General features: G+C 33.7%; 1 protein-coding gene across 2 annotated transcripts in view; it reads right to left on the bottom strand.

Annotated features, from left to right (window-relative positions):
- Nucleotides 1-24,337, bottom strand: part of LOC142975842 (monocarboxylate transporter 14) — a 29,687-nt gene extending 5,350 nt beyond the window's left edge. The window contains exons 1-3 of one of the 2 annotated variants that reach the window (XM_076118931.1): nt 24,009-24,337; nt 8,366-8,492; nt 5,954-6,082 (exon numbers count right to left, since the gene is read on the bottom strand). In XM_076118931.1, the coding sequence (XP_075975046.1) occupies nt 5,954-6,082; nt 8,366-8,479 (243 nt within the window). In that variant the 5' untranslated portion in view covers nt 8,480-8,492; nt 24,009-24,337. Of the gene's footprint in view, nt 1-5,953; nt 6,083-8,365; nt 8,493-14,395; nt 14,568-24,008 lie in introns of those variants that run through there. The other variant, XM_076118932.1, reaches the window with a different exon arrangement.
- Nucleotides 24,338-25,369: the final 1,032 nt, after the last annotated feature.

Raw genomic sequence — 25,369 nt, 5'->3', positions numbered from 1 at the left:
CATAGAAAATTTAATGAAAATGTTGCGCGCTCATTGATCTCATTTCGTTTAATTATCACAATTAGAGCTAAATACTAGGGGAATTAGCCTCTACTCTCTATAAACTACTTAATTCTAAACAAATATTACGGGTTTGGTATTCGATCGGCATACGTCCAATGTGAATTCGTGTAACTCACAATGTGAAACTAGAACTGGTATCGGGTCGTAACAAACTTGAGATACAAGTGCAATGTGGAAGTAAATCGGTGACTTCCTTCAGCCAAATTAAGTGTCCGTTGTCGATGCTCTCGTCGAATGGCCTAGTGGCCTTGTTGTACGCAGTGACAGATAAGTGGCAGACGTCGTACGCTCAATGCACTTTTAATTTTAATTAAATTGACATTAAATGGAAAGTTACCTACTCCTACAACATGACGTAGGGCCTTCAGAGAGCGGACGTCACCTAGTCGTCGCTAAATTGACGAGTTAGAAATGCCACCGTAAAATAGTAAAAGTACATTTCACATATTGGAAACCTGTTTCGAGACGTTGGCATTGGAAAAACCGCGAAGCAGCTTTTATGCAGGCATTCAAATTCCGGACGTATAACATTCTGATACTTTTGGAAAAAAACCCATGCAAGTTAGTTAGCTAATATGACTATAGTCTACTTCTATAAAAAGTAGGTTTTAGTTCTATTTACTCTAGCATATTTAAAACAATCTATGATGTTTCTGGACGTTGATCTTGTCCCAAAACTATGTCTGATCAGTTATTCATAAAATGTTTAGTACATCATAATTAAAATTGACAAAAAACATCCTATATGGCGAGATACAAGAGCCAGAAGATGGCACTATTTATATACCGTAACTGTGTGTAAGCTAATAGAGAACTAGTTAGTAAGTCGTCACATTGGCCTGACATATAAGTACCGTAATCGAGTTGCAGCGTCTCGACACGTTCTGTTAGTACCTGGAGTCTATGTGTGGTCCTATTTACTTAAGCATGATGCATGGCGGTGTTCTCAGGCGTGCACTGCTGCATGTTAGCATAACGGCACTAGCCAACTTATGTAATAGGTATTGAATTTAAATGAGGCCCTTAACACACAGGGCATTGCTCGTACGTGAATGTAGGTACAAGAATCCTAGATTTTCTGCATGATGGCACACTCTTCTGCGATCTAGGATATATTAAATCTTTCACTTGACTAAACATGTTGTTTTCATAAATATTATAGAATCAAATTGAGAGTAGACGCGTTCAATACCAGTAGCTAATAGAAAAGCGATCTGCAAGGTTACGTGGCTACATAATTGAACGAAATAAGGATGGACGGACGATATCATGACCAAGCGGCTTCGGTGCTTCGTGCAAATTATAAGGAGAATGATCTAAATGATGAATCTAAACACTGATTAAAAATATTTGAAATTGGTACTTGCGAAATTTCCACTAAATAAAGATTAATCCAAAAGAACATAAAAGAGTGCTACAGCAATGATTAGATACTAATTATAAAAAAAAATACTTCAGATGGTTAAAGTAGGTAAGTATATGCTATGTATGTCAGGCCCTAAAATTACAATAGGAATAACAATTATGCAAATAACAATAGGAGAGAAAGGAAGGGTTAGCAAGTGATAGAGTACCTATATTAAAATATTTTAAATAAAATGATATTATTATGCACACGATTTCAGTTAAGTATATACATAACGGTGGAAAATTTAATTGCTACTAGTTGCGGCGGATGACTACTTTTATGGCCTAACATCGGATACTGTCAGGGTTACTCTATTACTTGTACAATTGGCCGAGTTCAGGGCTGCCCCGTTTAAGGATTACTTTTATATTTATTAAAGAACACGATAAGTTTGAAAGTGAGTTATTAAAATTTCAAATAAGCGTGAATATTTTTATTTTTGATTCTTTTCTTCTTTAGAATTCTTTTTGTAAGCATTACCAACCCCCGCTTGACTTCCTTGGTGGACTTAATCTCCTCCCCCATAGGGGAAGAGGCCCGAAAGGCAATATAATAAAATTGGGTATTTTTATATGTTTTACTTATAAGTAATATCCCTGAAAGAAGCGCCAAAGGACACCGTAAAAATATAACGTTTCTACCTATTACTACCATTAAATTACATTGACAAGGAGAAATTAAAATGCTATGTAGATCTCATAGCATTTTAATTTCTCCTTTTCCTTTTAGATGCAACTTAGTTCTAAAGTCGTAATGTTAAGTGTCTCTTGCAATTTTCTTTAAATGCGCGTGAAACTAGCTTTGAGTATTTAACTTTAATGCGTGTTGTAGACTTGTTCTATTTAAACTATTTTAAACGTAGCTACACCTAGCTATGGCAAACATTAACCTTTTATGTACTAAATAATGTAAAAAGTAAAATGTTTAGTTAATAATGTTTTTGGGTTTTATGAGGGAGGTCTTTGCCCAACAGTGAGACTATTAAGGCTTAAAATAACAATAATAATGCTTTCTACGAATATGAATCTATCTAATCAATCTATATAGAGAAATTCTACTAAAGTAGGAGGCACAAGAAGTCTCCTGAAAAATTGCGCAGGGATAAACAGGTAAACCAACTTTACATCTTCTCGATTCAGATAGTATTAAAGATCATCGGGAATGTATAATATAAAAGTAGGCAGCGCTGAAGCGAGAACGCGTTCAAGTGTCCTTAACGCACTGAATATGTTGTTATAATAAGTGGCGCGAACGCACTCCTGTTTTACATTCTTTACATAATAGTACAACGCAATATAAAATCATTTAACAATTTGAACTCTATCTTCATAGAGATAAAAGATACAACGATTTGTTGACAGTCGCAAATGTTTTTGTTGTTGTAACTGTAAGTCGGTTGACGTTGTCCAGTTTGCATTCTTGACCCCACTGTTAGTGATGCAAATTATTATAAAATGATTATTCAATTGCATTAACGGAGCTTAAAGCTCAATGTTTAAAACATAATGTTTTTTATTATTCGCTTCCTCGGATAGTGCGTAATTGAAATTTATATCAGATTGATTTTTTTCAAAATTCTGTTCCTATATTTATTTCTATACAATTTAGAGGGTTTCTTTACAATAATAAGTTACGTTAAACGAAAACGTAAAATTGTGAAATACAACGATTACAAAATACAGCTAAAAACTGTTTTGTTTTGTTAAAAAAATTGGCAGAAGACCAAGTATTGCGTGTTGCCGTAGACACATCTATTTATTTTCATAGATGTTACGTTATCTTACGTCTGATGCGATATATTACAAAAACATAAAATTGTTCTAGAATGCGTCCCATTTTATATTTTTTTGAGAAGAGTTATTTATATACAAAGTACGATGAAAACACAACTGTTGATATCTGTATCACAATTGACAAAGTTTAACAACACAAAATGTTCAAGCTAATATTCGCTAATCAATGCAGTCGATTGGATTCAAAACAAAATACATTAAAAATGTAACCTGTTCGGCTTAAATGGCGTCTCGAGGCCGAGATCGTTCGTTGCCCCCGCACTGTTATGTGGGAACTTTATGTACTTCAGCGTTGCAAGGGTTACTGCACTTGCTGTAGTGGAAAAGTTTTAATAAAGCTGTCCTAGCCGACTTGATCGCAGTGCTTCATATTCATCAAGCTTTACCGTAAATCAGTCGCTTTTACGCACAGGCAATTCCAACATTTTTACAAATTACTTCTGATTTCTTATCTGGAACTGAGCTGCTACCAGGTTACATTTTAGAAAATGTATGGATTGTAAATTGTCAAGTGTCATATACCATTTTAAACACGACAGTAATAATATATGACACTTCCTCTAAATGCGGAAATCCGGTACATAAACAGTTGCAGAAATCCTTCGACATTTCAAGGGGTAACCCTACCCAGGAATTGTCCGGCAAATTCCATTAACTGGCATCGATTTGATATCGATGTGGTGTAAATTGTGTAATTAATTGCCGCCACATCGAGCGACTGGCTTCTGTGATGTCAATTGTGTTAAAGTGATTTAATTGATGTAACTTTGTTGACCTATAAAATAGACCGATCGTTAAAATTGTAATACGAATAGACTTTATTACATCCTCGTAGTAAATTTATCTCGTGCACCGCTCAAGTACTCAGATACACTCAGTTAACTTTGTACAATGATGATTGAATGACTGACCTACCGAATGAATGGAACGATTTGTAAACGCCGTGATTGAAACCTTGGCCTTAACATTATGATAATTTTATTGTTGAAACAACATTGAAATGGTGTGTCTACGATTGCTATGAAACTAACCTTTAATTGCTTTTAAATAAGTGTTATAGCATTCATGAAAATGTAGTAACTACACATGTCGTATAAGTAAGACAATGTATTTTTAGTACTGTGAGTTGCTTACTCATAGCTTAGATAAAGATAACCGAGACACAAGAACTTCTAAGACATACTATCTAGGAAACGTTGGTTTCCTGCATCAAATTTGAGTCATCGGAATACTATGTAAGGCTAAATTGCAAATGGAAGAGATCTAGTGTCCAAATAAGTATACCATTTGGCTACCGTTAAAACCAGTTTTAGGCAATAAGAAGTAATTACCCAAAAACGATAGTCACATTTACGTGTTATTGAACCAAAAGAAGTTAAGGATGTGTAAAGTAGATTGACTTATTTAATGCAGGATAATAATAAATGTATAGGCACCTCTGCACGAGTTGTCGCTTATTAAACGCGTCAACGCGGCGCCACTGCCAAATTCTTCTGGTTTTAAATATCCTGATGTCGTTTAATTATATTGGAACATTAATGTATTTTATTCAATAGTTTCTTGTTAAATAAGAGCATCAATGTACTTATTTTATGTTGACCTACAATCTTGAACTCTAGTCAAATTGCTTGTCGCGTTGGGTCGATGCAATTTTATCATGACTGTATTCGTGTTTCCTGTCGGTTTAAATCATTGCCAGGATATGTCACGTGATAAAATACTCCAAGAGTTCACGTGATACTACACGAAATACTTACAAATATGAATGAACCGTTAGTTTAACTTCGTAAGTATAAATAGGTACAATTAAATGTAGCACGATGACCCATCACGCATCGGCGTGCAATAGCCAAAATGTTATTCCGTTTAACACTCACACGTTAATCAGTATTCGTTCTCTTGGCGACCCACTTCAACTTACGACAACCTTGACGATCAGCGAGCACGTCACTTTTTGTCATTCATCGATACATTTTTACGCAGTCTGGATCATACAATTGTCACGACAAATGAAACTTTTTATACAGGCGTAAGTATAATTATTTTGCAAGATTTATCGCATTTTATAAAGCAGTAGATGATAAGAGGTGGTGTAGATTTTTTAAAGAGAAAGAATTTCACACCGTACGACAGCTGTAGACCGTGTTTCATGGTTTACACAATTTTCTTATACGATTTAGTTATAAGTGAATGCAAGAGTAAGCAACAATCCAGCAACAACAATGCGTGGGAGATTAAACAGGATATGACGATCGGAACATAACGATCAGAATCGAATACAAGACATCTGTTTCGCTACTTCTGTTAATACCGGTGACCATATTAAAAGGTCCCCGCGGTGAGTACAAAGTTGTATTAAAACTTAGAAACGTGAAGGATCTTTATATTCTGGTCGCATACTTAGAAGACGGAGGCACGGCAGTGACGCAAACTTATGTGATGTTGATGTGAGGGTGTGGTTGATGCTGAAAATAGAACCGCGCGAGACGTTCGTCTAAATTAGCTGATTCGCGTCTATAAAATTGTTTTTGCTTATGACATTTGCGTAATGTATAAGCTATCCGCATAATGATCAAGTTACGTAATATCGTGTTTAGGAAATAGATTTGAGTGCGCACTACATAGTAAATTTATTTTCCAGTTCCTGAGATATTGACCATATCTATATGAAATAAATAAATTGTCTTACTTGGAAATCGTCCTTGATGAGAGTCAAAAGTTGTCCACCAGAGGTCATGATGATACCATCAACCATGAAGTTGCACATAAATGAAGCAAAAACCACCATCCAACCCCAGCCGCCATCCGGAGGAACCACCTGTAATCAAACATTGTTGTTATGTAACGTTACATACACTTCTGTTAAGGATACGTTTGGAAAGTTGTACTGCAAATTAAAAGTAAAGATAAAAAAGTGGATGTGTCACACAGACGGAGAATCAGACAAACAGACGTGACGATTTTATTAGGGTTTCATTTTTCGCCATTCTTCAACGGAAACTTATATACGGAATCAGTGCTGCAGTTGCTATTTAAAAGCAGTTTTGTCCTGCATCACGAAAATTGTTCACTATTTACGAAGTCAGGTATTTTACACTTCTCAAGCTCCACTCTGCTGAGTAGTTGGAAACTGTTAACTTGATTGCAATACCTTGCATCAAACGTATTCAAATAATGTTTACATAAGAGCACGAAATGATACTTCACGCAGTCTTCTTCTAACTTCTTCGTTTCAACGTCTCCTGTACTACACGTGGTACTTTCAGCAGCTACTATTATGAAGTCCGACATTATATTACAATCTTCTTTATTAATTTATTAAATTTTCATAGTTATTATTCATTGCCGACGTATTTTACCTACGACACTTTGTAAAAACTTCCTGACATTAATTTGGCAGGCGGCTAACTTCATAGGAGGAAGAAGGAGGGGAACGTCTATGGAGATCGATTGTTTATTTCTTCTAAGTTTATAGTCTTCGGATACAACCTCTATGGTAGGCTTCCAAACCCTATAACGTTACGGCAGATACGTAATGGTAATAGAATGATAGGAATCCATATCAATTTATTTAAGGTCTCAATAAAAAAAATTACAACTAAAATAAAGCCAAAATCGTAATATTATACTTTTTTCTAATTTGACTTTGTGAACTTCGACGTATCATAAAACTAGTTAGGGACTCCATCAAGCAGTTAGCTTATTACAATAAACTTACAATTACGGAGGTACCAAAGTATCGGGTTATGATTATATCATTATTACCAATTTCCATAATTAAACTCTTTTTAAGGTAATTCCCAATAACTGGAAGCTTCCCTTGACCTCGCAAGTGACGACACGTCCTCGATATACACGACATAATATGAAGTTATACTTGAACGATGAACTCATAACACGACTGTTATCTATTAAATCACGTTAATGTAGCTAATTGATTGCAATTTATTAGCTATCAGAGAAATTTCTAGAAAAGGGGAACCACAATGTTCTTTTAAAGGCATTTATTTTCTAACATATAGGAAATGTTCATTTAGTTTCTGTAAGTGACATAATATGTTAAGTTTCAGCAGACATGTTTCTTTGTTACAATTTTTAACATTACAAAATATTAACACGTAATTGCAAATTATGTAACACTTGTGTAATTTTCCTTAATTATTTTTCTTCGGCACATTGAAAATGTTTAAAGTGATATAAGTATGTAAGTTCCCAGTATAAGCGTCGTCCAGGCTAAGGCGTCTAGTATTATTTCAACGGCCCTCTCTGCAATCTGCTTCCTACTCCGCCAAGCTCTAGTAAAAGCCATTGTGGTAATATCTCGTTGTTATAATTTCACAAGAGGATAAGAAGTATCGTCACACTAATTTCAACAAAGGCTAATGAGACGGTGGCGAAAACGCACGCTTGTATTACTCGTTCAGCGATCTTCCGAAAAATTCTCCTTCTCCGTAGTTTCTTTTCAAATGCAGTCATTATAAATTTTGGTTTAATATATCGACATTCCGAGCCGAAGTTTATATTTTTGTTTCGTGTTTTATGTCATTATTTTTTCTGCTTTTTAGTAATTATTTGCAATCATCATTACCAGTGCAGGTGCTCGCGCATTCTCTTATTGTTTGTATGCTGTCGGGACGCTTCGTCTGATTACTGGAAGATATACGGGGCCGTTTTGGAGTCGGAACCGACTCGAAGCCAAATAGGACGGTGCAAATATGTATGCCTACAATGAAAGCTATGATTACATTAAAGTAAGTTACGTGGGACATAGCCAGCGGATGAGCAGTTCGGGAACATTTCGCGTCGTCCTATTTGTTCCGGTTTTCTTTCTAATCTAACAAAATCTGTAGGCCATGATAAAAAAATGTCACACTATTTGACTATTTGACATTTAATTTTCCTTTATTTATACGAATTTGCCTTAGTTTGAGGTTTGTTGATACGTTTAGTTATTTCAAATTGGCACATATTATATGTAGATGCATTAATTTTCCATATAACTTTGATGCACCCTATGAGTATTTTATTTGCCGTCGTATTGAGGCGTAGCTGCGGTGCCATATACAAGTAGTGGTAACTGAGTTGAGAGAGAGAAACTTACTAAAGCGGCTTCTGGTTCGGTGTCCTCACTGGGGGAGTCGCTCCTGCCGAGCCCGCTCTCGTCCGAAGACGGCGTCTCGAAAGGACGCTCATCTGTCGCTACCCTCACCACCATTGTGATTCAATGTCTGTAACAATAAAACAATGAATATAAGGTAAACAATACAACTAGCAAAGCAAAATATCATTGTAGATCTATTAGAAATTTGAAGAATGTTGATGACATAACATAGGTACGAGAGTCTCTCTGACTCTGATAATCTGTTTCGTACGTATCTTAAAAGTACAGGTAATTATTTCTTCAAACTAATACATTTTGACTGTAAACACGCACCTCCGTTTGTTTACAATCGACTGTGTGAGTTTCTGTCGAGACCGACTTAACTTCCAGTAAGGGTATGCTTGCGTTATTGCATTAGATAATCTAATTAAATTATTTTACCTCGCGGTTCAAGTGCAAACTGGTACCTGCAGGAATCGATGGTCTCTACTGACCCCGATTCTACGTCATTCACAAGTACTTAGTTTCCTACTCGTCTATACGAGGTTATGACGAAAGAAAGGCTTATGTTTGTCAACGGATTAGAAAAACAATGACATCTTTTTTCGCGGTCAAAGCTACGTAAACTTTGTGGCTGCTATTAAAAGTTAAAGTGCATGTCGTAGAGGCTATTTATTTGAATCTCTCTTTAATTGAGAAACAGTATTTTATCCAAAGATAAATATCGTTTTATCTGGTGTCAATAATACTCTTGCAGTATTTATATCTGTTATTCAAGAATTCATGTTGCAAATACAAGAATTGCATTTATTACTCATATCTGCGTATTTCTGCATTCATTAATGGTAAACACAAACAAACATTTGAAATGTATGCGATTGCGTAGTTATTTACGTAGAGGCAGTTAGTAAAGTGGTTCTACGGGTATTTAAATTCGGGACTGATTACAAAAACAATGTGTGACGAAGCAGAACAAACTGCGCGGTATTCGATCCGTCTACGCGTTGAACGAACACTTATATCATGGCCATGACCAAGCTATGTCTGCGCACTAAAACACGTGCTCGCTATTTTTTTCTATTGCTAAATTTTTGTATGAATATCGCCGAATCTTTTAAATTGGAATTGTATGTAACGCTTAGATGAATGCGTGGTACACAGTGTAATACCATCATAGTGATATTAATATAATTAAATGTGCTCTCAGTCTAATCAATGCCTTATAGGATTATACAAATTTGAAACTCGTTTATTCGAGAAATATGGGTGTGGCTCTATTTCCTTGAAGAATTTAGAATTCGTATTTAGACTGGTTTAGTTTAATCGCAATTCTCAATAAACACGTGCATTTTATTTTCAGATTCAGTTGTACAAACAATGGTTCAAGTTCACAATAACATCGTTAACAAAATGAAATAGCATTTGGTAGGTACTCGGCGAGCAGCTGATATCGAATTATTTCAATGAAAAACCAGACAAAACCAGTTTTAAGCTGAAGCTGATTCTGTTAAACAATAGTTAATTAGTACCCCTTTTTTGTAAAATCTTCAAAGTTAAGACAATTAAACTGGTTTGTCATTAGTTCAACAGCAAAAACGTATTTCAAGGTATTATTCACTTAATTATTCGCTCGATTCGATGATCACGTCACAAAAAAGAGTTTTACTAACATCGCTACTCAATCATAAAACTTAGCATGTGAATGTACCAAAAGCCAATGGTAACAAAGTTACTCTATTTTAAAATAGGGGTACTTAAAAATAACAAAGTAACAACGCTGAACGTGCACTGAGTGTTTACACACTTAAGCTGTATGTAGAGTCACTTGAGGAAAAGTTCTGCTATTTTAGAACCGCACACGACATGTGGAAGCGATTATTTGAATAACTTTGTAAGCATACGCAGCTGAAAAACACCTGCTTTACCTTGTTGACAGCAAAAACTAGTTTATTATTCAGGCGGAATACATACTCTGTTAAGCTATTATCAAGCTTTATAAATGTGTTCTTTGAACCTACATACGCCTAACGCATAAAAATATAAATGGACGCTCATTAGTATTACAGTTTTAAAGGCATTAGTTGTGGTGGACGAACAATACACAATTTGGGATGTGAATCATAAACTTCTTGTGAGTAAAGATTACGCGGATTTTATTATAAGAAGATGGAAATCTAATTAATCTTCATAATTAGGTACTTCATCACGGCTTATTAGAATATACTATGAGATTGCATAGTGATTCATTTAATGCTGCCCTGCAATCAGCTTAAGACCACGATCAGTACAACCTGGTCAAAACAATGACGATAGTTATATAATTCCTGATCTCGTAGAGCTAATCTTAGAACTTATAGAATTTTGGATAATACTGGTACAAAATGAAAAAAGTTTTATGTTTAAAATGACCTACACCTACAGTTCGTCGAGTCACAGAGACCGCACATAAAAGAAATATACCCGCTGCAGACTATTCTTATTTATCAATGAATGAAATTTCACCGCACAGAAAGCTCCCACGTCAATTGATGTCTGATTGCTTGCGAGTCATCGCGTGTTGGTGGTCGCACGCGCGGCATGTAATAAGGTCCGAGACATTGTCTGAGGCGCCACTATTGTAGAAGTGTTCAGACTATTAATGACTGTATCAATAGGGATTCTCTAAATCACAGTCTATCCACGTTTTTCCAGTATATCCTTCAACTTTGCTACAGCTTTTTACAAAAAATATTTGCTGCAAAAACCTTCTAACCGCTCTATAGGTTTTTAATTCGATTTACATAAATAATGTTCGCTAATATTAAATTTACATAATACAATATCAAATGTAAACTTTGGTCCGCGTTAACTCTAAAGTCTAAGGGGAAAAATTTGTGGATATACGTGAGTTATCGAAACAACACGCCCTGATCATTGGGTCATTAAACACGGAATATTACACGTGAGTAGATATACTTTATTTAATAATTGATTAGCCCAGTGGGATGGTTCAATACGTGGTGCGTCGACCGTGTGACCCGGGTGACATAACGTTCCTAGAGTGTAAATCACGACCACTGGCCACTGATAAGCGACTGATAATACCGCACGTAGCGACCTCACTGTTGACGTTACTTGTTTACTTCAAAGTAGACCTCCTTATGATTTATTAAGCCGAAGCAATTGTTTAGCTGTATAGTAGCATATTTTGTATCATAATAACTCAATAATAAATTGATGAATCGAGGAAACGAGCCTACCGAATAATACACTGGAATGTTAAAATAGTGTTTTTAAAAATTGAAATATGATTTATGAACCTGAATATTATTTATGAGTCGTTAAATTTTCTAATAAATTATAGCTACGATTAAGTACGCTTGAATGTAGGCACTTAATTAATATTGTAATGCAACTCGTTCTGCTACACCAACGCTCCTTGTAATGTCGGTTCGATGAATTTGAAATTCCGATAGTAGTAAAATTTTGCGAAGGACGTATTTCTCTTATTCCAAATACTTATGAATCTTTTATAGCGAGTGACCACGTCTGGACATTAATTAGAATAGTTGGTTATATTAACTCGACTCTAAATGGGAATTAGGAATATTTATAAGCGCTATTTGTGTTGTTGACTTTGTATTAGAGTTCTACGAATTAACGAGACGGAGCTTAGGCACAAAAAATACTGTCTTAATTACTTAAATTCGCACGAAATGAACTGGTTGAAACTGATTATTTGGCTGCGTATGGTTTATATGAAGCTTTCACCTTTGCAAAAATTGATAAAGAGATAAAAGTGTATTGATAACGTCGTATTATAGTGTACACGCCCACGCGATGAACTTCGAGTACAATATGTAATATTAACATATGAAAACTAATATACGCAGTTTGAAATTTGACTAATATTGCTAGTATGAATTCAATACTGAACAGCGTTGCGCGGGTATAACGAGTTTTATCAATTTGTTAAATTAAAAATACTGTGATAGCGCGAAGGTAAAATAATTAAATAAGTTTATAAAGATTTGGGGATAATATACTAAGTAAGAAAACTTTATACTGCTATATGCATACAACCAAAGTCATACGATATAATCTATTATAATATTTGTACAAATTATCTATCTTGTATCAATTTACCCGTTTTTAATTACGAAAGATTACTAATGGTTAGCTATATGTTTGGAATTGTAGTAAAAGGGAATTTGTCTAGGTACAGTCTAGTTAAATAAATCTGTTGTCGTAATGTAATGTTTGTTATGCAACTGCATCGTTTCGTTGTAGACTAACAATAGTGTTGATGTTGATACGACTACGTGAATATCAGCATTGTCTAGAACTAGCCGGCTATGTACAAAATGACATAACGGTGTATTATGTCTATTGCAATAGACACAATGTTTCACCAATGTACGGTTATTGTTTCCGTCTGAAACGATTGAAGCTTTTGATACAAAATGGCTGAATATTTTAGTTTTTTGTTTCTAAGATCTTGGCCAGTCGGTACTAGCAGTCAGAAGCTTGAAGGACTGACCTCCAGTACCAAAGGGTATTAACCCAAGTAACCGGGTTATGGAGGTCCGATAGGCAGTTGCTCTATGCAAAATTCTGGTATTCAGCTGCATCTGGTGAGGCTGTACCTACGCCGACTCCAACATAGTTGGAAGGAAGGCTATGCTGATGTTTCTATTAAGTGGCTATCAGATAGTGTTATGTGCCAGGTGTAATCACTCTCACGCAGCGAATACACTTAATGAGATTCTCATGTTATATACGCTGTACTTATTTAGATAAAAATATACATATGTAGGTGAACACAGATGCGTGTATACAAAAGGAAAAAGAGTTATACAAACGCTGTTCCAGACATTACAGCTTCATGTGAATAAATAATTACAATTCTACATTTGTGTAATAAAATAACTAAGTTCATAATTTGTGAAATTAGGTGTTTGGATCTGCCACTCGAATCTCGATTGAAATCACTTATGCGAATGTTACCTATATTACCTACTTAGTTTGACCTCTACTGTTTTGACATTAAGTCGACCGAACCAGTGTTATATTCTGTAGATATCAGTTGCCAACTTAATTTTACGATGTTATTGTAAACGTAACGAAATGTTAAACAATTATTGTTTATATTCGCGTGGGGCCCTTTTCATTGCCGTTAGCGGTCAATGAACTGATAACGAATGGAAAATTAATTGTACGAAGCCTATTTAAATCCGTACAATACTGTGTAATATCCTCAGATATGTATAAGCTTTTATCGTATGCATATTTGTTTAACTCAAATGACATGTATGTATAGATAAAATGTCATATATGTATGTCTTGCTATGTATATTTGCCAGTAAGCTTACACGTGACTTGCCGTGTGCAAAATTGAATTAAGATAAAGCTAATTATAACATCTTAGTCTAAAGTTACTACTAGTAATTTGGTTGCATAAGTTTTTAATAAGACGTACGTATCTTTAACTGTCCATAAATTAAGATTAATACTCATTTAACAATAATTTATTGTTCAAGTTGAATATTTAATGTCATAGTGGAAAATTTACTAAAAGATATATCTTATGAGTAATTTAGACAATAAATTGCTAGAATATGAATGACTTTTTTTATTTGACGCTTTTAAATTGTAAGTAATTAGGTATAGTTATTATTTTTAATTAATTATAAAATTCTGACGCAGATTTAAGAATAGAAAAATGTCTGTTATAAATATAGACACGCGTTTTAATTGAGATAATATTAAAATCTTTGAAACTTGAACAAAGTTATAATAAATGCTACAGTATACCTAATCATTACGATGACTTAATATCACTTAGCCCTTATACCGAAAAAAGTGAAATATTAGCTCATGAAATATTGACCCAAACAAAATCAAATAACACTAATCGAGATTCAAGTGCGAATACCTAATGATACTTACGTCATCGGTCGGTCAAACAATCGCCTAATTCAATATTAATATTTAATTTGAAGAACACTGTTTTCACAGAACCGGTCAGTATATAGTTATTTAGGTACATACCCACTCGACGAACTTGAACTTGGACTATGAGAAGACACTCATAAATATGTAATCTTTATGTAAATAAAGTTCCCGAAAAGAGAACACGGGCGAATATAGTTTTTTCGCTATTTGATAAGGAGATTGATCACGCAATATTCCAAGTTGTTATTTGTATGGAAGTTAGTACGTAACTGTGTTGAACAAGTAAGTGAAGATAATGTTTATATCTTGTGTCTTATAATACCTACTATGTAAATTTTCAAGTTTTACGTCATTCGTAACATACGTTACAACACCAAAACAAGTTTATAGATCAGGAATCTACTGAAATAGTTTTTCAGATTTTATTTTTTTTATTCAGGAATTATTTCCTAATTCAACTATATTTGATAAAAGTTTCTCGAATCTCGTTGCATCTTCCAAAATAAGTCCTATAATATTTCAGAAAGTTTTTCTGGACTCAGGGCATTTGCTGTCTGTATATCTACATCCATAAATTTATACTGAATTTTAATTCTTACAATGTGTTGACATTGGCAATGAACGAAGGATAAAATTGGAATTAGACTTTTAAATGTTTGTAATTAGTGAATTAATACATGCGCGCGACGTCTGCTTTTTAATTAATACAATTATTTAGGGGCTTAGTAAAATACTATTACTGACTTAGTTTATAAAAACAATTTGCTCTGTATCTCGATTCTCTACCACTTTCGACCAGCAACAACCGGCGAGCTATCAAGAAATTTTGTATGAAAATCTGATCAGCGCCACTAACAGGCGCCGGAGGAACTATTTTAGCAGTAAATTATAAATGTCAAACTTTCGATACTCAACAGTACCGACTGTAGAGAATCACGCTACTGGTCTATTCAAGAACCCAACATATTAAAAATTCAATAAGAATTGAGCATTATAAAGGGACTATTTTATATTAGGGCAAAAAATCACAGTATTAAGATGGATAAAAATACTTACTTTTATCATAAATCGCGTTTAAATTATTGTGTTTTCACTAGCTCTTGATCTAGTATGACATAGTTAATAATAAATATGTAGAACCTTCGATCATTAACAAAGACTGGTTTTAAGACACATAATACGATTTGACTATAAAATAAGTTTCCATTACTGTTACAATGTTGTGAACATTTTGTTGTAAGTATTTCATAATTCACTTATAAATAATCCGGATATACACTTAGCTGCAGCGTTTAATTGCGATCGTTAGCCAATTTATCGAAACGCGCTTGTTACGAAATTTTAAACTATTTTCCACGATTATTATTATTTTCTTAATACAATGTGCTCTATGTTGTGGTAACTTACAATACTAAATTAAATTAATACTATACAATACACGTTATTATTTGCCACGTGATCGAGGATATAATAACAAGTTTATATTTTTTATAAAGTATAATATAGCTGGCTGGCGTGGCGTCGAGGCGGGAGGCGTTTCGCGGCAGTGACGAAAAACTTGCCGTACGAAAAACTTGATAGTGAATACAGACACTTGTTTGTTATTTAATTTGGCTGCCACACCTCTATCGCATTTATATACGATCATTCACGATCTTCGATGAAAACCTGTTGCTCAAGGTTCATGAAGTGCTGAAAACGTATTACTTTTACGTATCATACATACATGTATAATTATTATGCAGAGACTTTGTTAAGGAGACTTATAAAGATAGTTATAAAATACAGTGTATTCGTTGATGAATCGAGCTATAATTTTGAATCCGGGAAACGTTAGATTGGTTTAGACTAGATTGAGCATATTTTTTTTATAAAATTGAGCTCTATGGAAAATCTGCCAGTTCAAATTCTTTGTACATAAAAGACATCCTTCTTCATCCGTTCCTGCGTCTATTTTAGTCCTAAGAGTGTGTGTAGATGGTATCGAACCAGTAATGAGACCGGTACAGCATAAATCATCGCGAGTCGGCTATAAATATTACGACGTGGTTTCACATCGCCTCTATAAACTGCGTAGAGCCTTCTATGGTAAAGTAAAGAATCCTTGTGGACATTACGTAGACTGGTTTATGAATTGAAAAGCCCTGATAATGCCCCACATTAGCATTGTCTGTAGTCGTTAATGTTTATTGTTATGCCCCAGTAATGCTATTATTATCAGTTTAACAGAAAATTCAAGAAGTTTTTATTATTAAATTGCATTATGAATAAATTAAATGATATTACTGGTTTGTTTTTACAAAATTTGTTTATCTTTTTTTACTATCAGCAAGATATTAAAGGTACAGTTATTAGCCACATAGTGATCGACTAATACCTATATAATTATTTCGTATAGAGGTAGACACTAAAATACTTTAAAAAACTAAGACTTAACTTTTTAGTCAAACTGATTGCCACGCCCAAGACTTCCGTGAAATAAAACTATAAATGAAAAATAAGTAACGTGAGTTCATTAGTCACTCAAAAAATAATGTCGCAGTCTATTTATGTCTGGTGTACAGACTATTTATGGCTGTTCTAGACTGAGGTCATGTACGCACGCACATTGTCGCACATGACCTCCGCCTAGAACAGCGATACTAAACCTGAGCGAATGCCAAGCTTTTGTAACTGCTGTGTAAATCTATCATACTGTGGGATTGCATCGTATTAACGATAGCAAAAGAATTCTACTAGAAGTGAAAATTACACCTTGACAAATACATCTTTTCGTCACATAATTTTATTCTATACCATGCTGCAGTTTGTTGCATACAAATGTACTGACTAGTAACTAAGTTCTGTACTTTGATGTTTTTATTTGTAACAAAAATATATGATTTAAATAGTAAAAAAACTTTGAGCATGTCTGATCTAAAGCAACGTACTAATTACCAGGCCATTTTTTACGGAAGCGTGCAGACATATTTCAATAGAGTCAATAGACTCGGTTTCTCCAAATTTGACGCACATCCAACAAGACAAATGCTCTCGTATGCCTAAATACTCAATTGTCATTCAATTACGTTGATTTAGTTAATAGCCATCAATTATGTTAGTATGGCATCCTAACAAAAGAGTGATAATAGACATTATTAGTGTTATTGGTGCCGACAGTGACGTGGAAACGGTTAGACCATATTTGTCGTGATCTTGTATGAACAGAGGCCGATATAAAAGGAATCAATTGTACTAAGTTTTGTTGAGTACGTGCATATTCTACAAATGCTTTGCATTTGACGTAGATAGAAACAATCAAAAATAAGTTTAAAAACCGAAAACGATAACATCTTTTTCGAAGATTGACTCCGATATTTTGACTTTACTTAATACGTGTTATGATGACAAGGGACGTCCATTTAATTCTTATTTATTAATCCTTATGAAGGAGATTTCAATGTTCAATAATTTAGTCATTTAAACTTAATAATCCTGTTTTATGAATCCTATCAACTTAAATTGGATGAATCAGAATTTATGATTCGATAGAAGCTTGGTTTGAATGCTATTCTAGAATTGAGGTTTAATCTGGAATAATGGTATATTGAAATACACAAGGCATAATTATATGCTTTCATCTTTTTCTTTCTAAATTATCAGATTTCATTATGACAATATTTTTATATTTAGACAATTCCTGTTCACTATGGTCTAATATTTTGTATAGTGAATACTTTTCTAGTACTTCGCTGAATACTGAGCAGTTTATTAAATCGATACAATTAATTTTCTTTTTACTATCACTCACAAAACGTTTAGAAAAATACACAGCGGTAATGTATTTAAAAATAAATCAAATCGTTTTGCGAGGAATGTGGTCGAAGCGACTTTCCATGAGCGGAGCGCCACAAGCTCCACCACGATATCTCGGCTTATCATATTTTATTTAACATGCTGGATTCTTGACATCACGTTGTCCTCCTCGTTTGCTTTAAGATAAAAAGAGACAATGCATTCCAAAAGTATGTCAGTTGTATAAAGAATATTTTATACACCTCTATCATAAAAATTAACAGCCAACAATTACGTCCCCGACCGCTGCCACTGAAAACACAATATTTGAACAATTGTGAAATGCTGTCTGGTTCTATATTGTGGGTATTTTCCATTACTCCTTTTGTTCTCATACATATATTTAAGTCCATTATGTGAACGTCAGTTGGTGCACAGAAACAATGAAAATAAACGAAAACCTCGATGTTAACAAAAGTATAATAAACAGAAAAATAGATACCTTTTATTTTTTTAATCTTTTACTCTGGTATAAATTTAAACAAATTTATAAATTTTGATTTAATTATTTTAAACGTTCATAAATATTTGTTTTAATTTATTTTAATACAATGTCAGTTTATGTTAAAGATTGTTTTATCACAAGTATTCTACGTATTTCTTAAGCTATCTTTGTTATGGGATCATAACCCTGGCACTATCAATGTATATTCTTTGAGAGATAAACGGTGATTTAATAAAATAATGTTATTCTTAGGCGCCTTTATTCTTTGTTGGGAATAAAGAAAATACTTATTTTCTTATCTTTGAACCAAACGCTGCGCAAGTTACAGATTAGCGGATAATCCCCTTTGTATGAGGAAATCAATTATCATAACTATTAAGATCGTATATGTATGTTGCAAATCGTTCTGATTGTCTGGAGTTTATACCTTAAAAGACGGACGAAACTTGTATTGCTTATAGTTTGTTATACGAAAGGTTTAAGTTCTCTATGCTCATAAATATGTAATTATGCGCAATATCGTATATGTGAAGATAAATGCAACATATCCATTTTATTACGTTGATAAACCTAAGGCCAAAACTACGGAAGTATTTATCTGATGCAGGAAATAAAAAAGATTACGTAGACACTTTTATGAAACACACATGAAGTAGGTACTATATATGTATTAACTATCGTCTTAATAAATCATATTTATGACAATCTCTCGCCTTTTAACTATTTGTTTTATTAGTTAACGTCCGATATTATGTGTGTGTCTCTTGCGAATAGTTCACAGATCCGTGTATATCTTTTAGTATTTGTTTAAGCATAAAAGTGATAATATGATTACACTGGAACCACAAATTGATCATCATTATTGTTGGTTATGATTAATGTGAGGTTTTCACACATTATTCATCACGTGTTTTTAAATGTACAAGAGAACACGTGTACAATATACGCTATAAATATTCACAAAAAATACTAAGATGTTTGCAACCATCTATCTCGTTAAAGAATTCCATGAATCGCTTTAAGTAACTGCAGTGAATTCATAACTTTGTTGTTTCCCAACCATTGGCGGTCTCTAATTTATAATGAATGGGCCTTTTACACCCCTTAGAATTTGGCGCCAAACATTGTTTTCTTAAAGGTTCTATTTTTTTCTAGTGTCCCACGCTAGGGTCGGCACTTCCCAGAACTAGCGCCATACATATCGGGGTGATGTTTTTTTCACCATTATTATCTTGTGTTATGAATGAGTCGGCGGCGCCTTTATTTATTTTGTTAGTAGAGGCACGCTTCACGACACAGCACCGAGCTTTTTTCGATTCAAATAAAATCTATTTTCGTTTGTGAAATTTATTTCCCGAATGTTTCCGTGATAAATGTCAGGAAAGTATACAATTTGGCACCCGGATGCCGAGCGTAAAATAAATAGTTCTTTTATTTCGTAATGCAGGAGCTATAAAATTGTATAAACGTTGGATCAACACTGTCGGTAAATAAGTTTATATTGGTCTGAGACGAGACATTGCTAATGTCACGGTCAAAGTTATCATACATTTTAATCAATTGGCGAATGAGATTGTAAGTGATTTTATACTGTGGCATAATACAGACTGTATTTTAGGAGAAATTACCTCTTGTTCTAGATGTTTCAATGAAAACAATTGATGTTTGTTTATTGTCATATTACATTATATAATGCTCTATTCGTATTGCTTGCGTGTATTTGTTTACAAACAAAATATTTATAATAAAGAAATACTCATAATATTATTCAGTGTAGGAATTTGAGTGGGAAATTTTTGAACGATGAGTATTTATGCCAAACTCATGAATATCGGGTTTTAATCGCATAGTACACACAGAAGTACTTTACTGATAACACTGATAGAATTTTTCCTTGTAAAACTGATGCAATTTATTAACCTTATGACAGTATATAGTATTTGTAGTTACATTACGTACTTAGAAACCATCAATTTCACGAGTTATTAGAAAAAAAGATCATTAGTTTTAAATTGCTTTTCCGTCGGGTATTTCTTATTTTAACAAATTGACGTTTTTTCTAATAGCTCATCGCCATAAAATCATCAAATCACGTTGCAATTTATAAATTATACGCACATCAAACTGGTTGTTAAAATCTAATCATTACATTTGAAGCTTGACGTCGCGTCGCGTCGCATTTATTCGTACATCTCGTCAATTATTCTGTTTCAATGTCAGTGACGATAAATCAAAGATGCGCATTTATGAGAAATGAAAGTTAATTTGCATTATTTAATAAGTGTGCATGCCACAAGCCACGAAAGTAAACCTTTTCCCGAGAAGCGATTACACAAAAAATATGCTTGAAGAGAGTAAGTAGAATCACTACAATGGATCTACAATAGTCGGTGCACTAAGTGTTCAGCCTTCATCGCATTCTAGTAATAGACACGCTAATTTAATAATAATTATTGTTCTAGTCGGCTTTGTTTTGATTGGGATATGCCAAACTTAGTATTTGGTGTACTGAGTTACCGTTGCGATTAAACGCACATTTTTTGTTTTATTTAAAGTTAATTAGTAAATTCATATTCTTATCTTAATATGGACTCAAGGCCTAACCTCTCCCTCATTACGGGAGGAGACCCGTGCCCAGCAGTGGGACATTAATGGGTTAAATTTATCTTATTCTATATTTCAAATTAAGTGCGTAAATGTGCGTATACATATATGTGTTTAGGCACATATACTTTGTTGATTACGGGCGAACATTTCGCCAACACCATGATTCATTAAACTCAATGTAAATACACGCAGTGTGGTCAAGAATTATAAGTTTAAGATAAGGCATTAGGTTAAAGACAGTAGACATTGTATGCATACTTATTAATAGATTAGGCTGTAGTTAGCTAAAATATGTGCGCGTCAATTTTAGGCAGCAAACCTATCTACATAATATACCCCTCGCAAAAAAAACGCTCTTCACAAAAATCCATCAATCTGAGTTACCCAGCCCATGAGGATCACGATATAACACGGTTCAAATAATATTATGTCAATGTACATTGTCATCATATTATTTATAGTCATTATTCAAGGAATTAAAGAAAGTAGTTAAAATAAACACTCATAGGTTTTAAATTCACCTTATCTTAGTAGGCCAGTTATTATCAAAACTGTTTACAAGAAATTATGAAGTGCCGCGCCGAAAATAATGTTAGATATAAGCGCATCATATACAAATGATAAGTTGCAAGATTTTATCTCAAAAACCTTACACTATTGTCCATTGAATTTTCATAATAATATCTTCATAATTTCTTATTAAACTTAATGAAGTCTGTGGTAGAGTCGAATGTGATTGTTTTAGTGGTTTTATTGCTGGGAACTGATCTTCTGAGAGTGAAAGGATTTGAGAATAGTGGAGATTTTTGTCTACCCTACTGGCCTAGTACTAGTTGTCAGACTTCACACACTCATTATTTAGTGAACTGTCTGCAGCTGATAAGTATTTTCTTCAGCATTATATTAAAGTATGTTCTACATATAATTATTTCATTTTCATGAACACGTTACTTAAAGAGGTTGATCAAAATCACGAAATGATTTCGGTGACCCGCAACTTGCGTGTGACTCACATTTGAAGCCATGTGCTCATTTTATTAAACAATATACATACTATTGATAATACATGTGACGTTACTAAAGGTCGCGACAGGTCGCGCCCACAAGCTTAAAACCACACGTTTAGTACATTCACTAAAAACTAGTTTATTTTTTTTAACTCAAGGTCTCGAACGAGCTTCCAATTTTTTTATTTATCTGTAGCACCCACATGCTAATGTTCTAGCGATTCGCCAATTCTATTCCATCGCGAATTAGAATATGAAATGTTCACAATAATTTCAGTGACAATTTGTATTATTTGGATATTAGTTTCTATATATTTTTTTGCTTCATATCTTAAACAAGCGATCTCAAAGTTTCGGTTCGCCGTTACGCTATATCTTACAATATTTATGCCTTTAATAAAGTTAAATATAAAATAATAATTAAATTGGTTTCGTAAAATCAACAATGGAGTTTTACTTTTACTGATATCAAAGTATTTAATTTCCAAAGTTCATTGACTTGTTTTATAACGCAGCATGTAATTGAAAATGAATATCGAATAGCTAATTAATAAAACAATTGTTTTAACTTGAGTTTGAACTTGAAATATATATTCATATATCTTTAACGATTCCGTGCGATGTTCGACAGTTAACTGTAGAAATTAAGATAAAACAACTCGTGGAGTGTGGACTAGTCGACTAGCATTTGTTTTAAATCTATTTTAATCTTTCAACTCGTGTAGGGATAGTTTCAAGCTACATTGCATTGTGCAGTCCCCGCTCCAAGTTTGCACAAGCAAACTTGATACTGAATTAAAGATTATCAATTAGTGAACCAAATATTCAGTACGTTAAATTCAACGATATTTATGTGCGACGTACTTGCGTCTGAACATAATTTAAATTATAAAAGCATCTTGTTTAAATTCGAAGTCGTGTGCGAATGGAAAATCGTATCTTTTATTTTGCATTCATTAAACGTTGTTCGAATAAGCATATAAGCAGGCTTGTTATCAACTTAGTACCGAACTTGTTATGTGTGAAAATGGGAGTTTACATATTTTATTAAATAATTTTGAGAGAAAACCATAATTATTATAATGTGCCATAGTACTATTATGCAGTTGTCTTGTGCGATAACATGATGTTCATGTTAATCGTGACTTCTATGAAGTGAATGAACTCTTTAACCATTACACTAACTTTATGTACAAAACAATCGTTTGTCGATACACGGTACATTAAGATATGACATTGTAAATACTTTTATTACGGTCTCGTCGTCTTTTATAAAATATTTTTTACAGAATGACGATACGAATATACGTATCTGTAAAATAAATAAAATATTAACATTTTGGCCGTTATCACATGTTTGTTTGTAGAAATAATACATTAATAATTAAGAAAATTAATTTATCTACCTAAGTATGTATTTATGTATCAAATTAACCACATTGTGGGTACTGCGGGAGAGCGTTTCGTACCGCGTAAATTATCCTTATTGTATTTTAGGATCAGTCACAGAGTATGTAGATATGTTTGGTTTTTTGGATTATTTGGCAAAGATCCTATTTATTTATTCGCTCACTAGACAGTGTGAACTCGTCTTAACCTCTTGCTTAAATGCAAATAAAATTTATTATGAAAGAAAAGCGATATTGTATGTGTAAAATGATTATGACTTTCTAATTTTGTAACATGAGAATGCAGTTTAGAATATAGGTGTGAACGGTTCGTGAACCAAAAATAGTTGCGGCCGCGCATCCTAGCGTTTCTCGTCGAGTGTAAAAATAAAGCTGTGACTAGACTAGCTTTACGAGATGTCACTCACCCAGGGAGCACGTGAATCAGTTGTGGAGACGAAAGCGCACAATTTCACACCAATAATACGTCAATCTCTTCTGCGGACCTTGACCAATTCGAATTAATTTGGAATGCTCCGTAACGCCGGCTAATTAACATCCACACGAACGCGTCCAAGCACTCACTCCCGCGCTTTAAGTTAACTTTTGAAAAACACGTCAAGGTATTGAAACTGGGATGGTATTTGTTTCGCACATTTATTGTTTTTTCTGTTTTATTTATTGATGTCTGCAATTTATTATCGAACGTGTTGACGCGTGCCCCCGTCACCGGTTGCGAGTACACTGAGCCGCGGCGCCGGCCGCCGGCCATGTTTAAAGCACACCGCTGTTACTCGGCTTCGTCCGAAAAAAAATGTACAGAATTTCAGCGTGGAGCATTGTTTACAGAGGTGTCGCGGTTATAGGTTATGTATACAAAACATACAATAATCACTTTTATATAACTTTGTTTAATTTATCATTGCCTCACTAAATGAATTAAACAAATTGCAAATATATGTTAACTTTTGGGGATTTATGGACGTATAATGTTCAAGTAAACAATATCTAGATGTTATGTAAGTTATTACCTCATATTCGCAATAGTTTATTATTTCATTAGTACACATTATGTTTAAATTCAACATTTTTAGCACAACATACGATTTAAAATGTTCAAAATGTACAGAAAAATTAATGTCTGCGTGCGATATTGCCTCCATTCTGATGTTGTTGTTATCAGACAAATAACATATTTCAACATTTGAGGGGCTCGGGTCTGTATTATCAAATACAAAGTTGAAAATATTTTGTTGGTGGTTTATATTATCGGAGCGGAACTTGATAAGCGTAAAAAAAGTATATAAGCTGTATGTAGCCTGCGTACGTATCGTAAGTGTAGCAAGGTCATTACCGTCTTTTGGAAATAGCCTTCTAGAATATGGTAAACGTTATTATATTATAATAATTATTTTTCTACGTTGAACTCTCTTTGTGAACGATGCATCCATAGCTTGCATAGGTATAAACCATTGTAGATGGACCAACTAATCGGTTAGATTTAACGTCACGTAAAGTTAAAACTTATTAAAATCATCGTCATTGCAAAAAAAAGTAAATGCATCGCGTTATTTTTTTTTTTGATATGACTCTTAATATCTTTACATTTAAAATAATTAAGAAGAATTAAGAAGTAATGAAGTAGCTACTTACAGACTTTTAAAAATGTAGAGCTTAAAATTACTTGTGAGTACGGTCAATTACTAATATTAATAAAATAACTTAGTATTTCATAAGATAAAAAAGACTTTATGTTTTTATCTTTTTCCAACTAGAAATAGTCATTGAA

The sequence above is a fragment of the Anticarsia gemmatalis genome, chromosome 10, assembly GCF_050436995.1.
Source record: "Anticarsia gemmatalis isolate Benzon Research Colony breed Stoneville strain chromosome 10, ilAntGemm2 primary, whole genome shotgun sequence".
NCBI classification, from domain to species: domain Eukaryota; kingdom Metazoa; phylum Arthropoda; class Insecta; order Lepidoptera; family Erebidae; genus Anticarsia; species Anticarsia gemmatalis.
The sequence above is the reverse complement of the archived record's forward strand: the minus strand, read 5'-3'. Positions and strand labels throughout refer to the sequence as shown.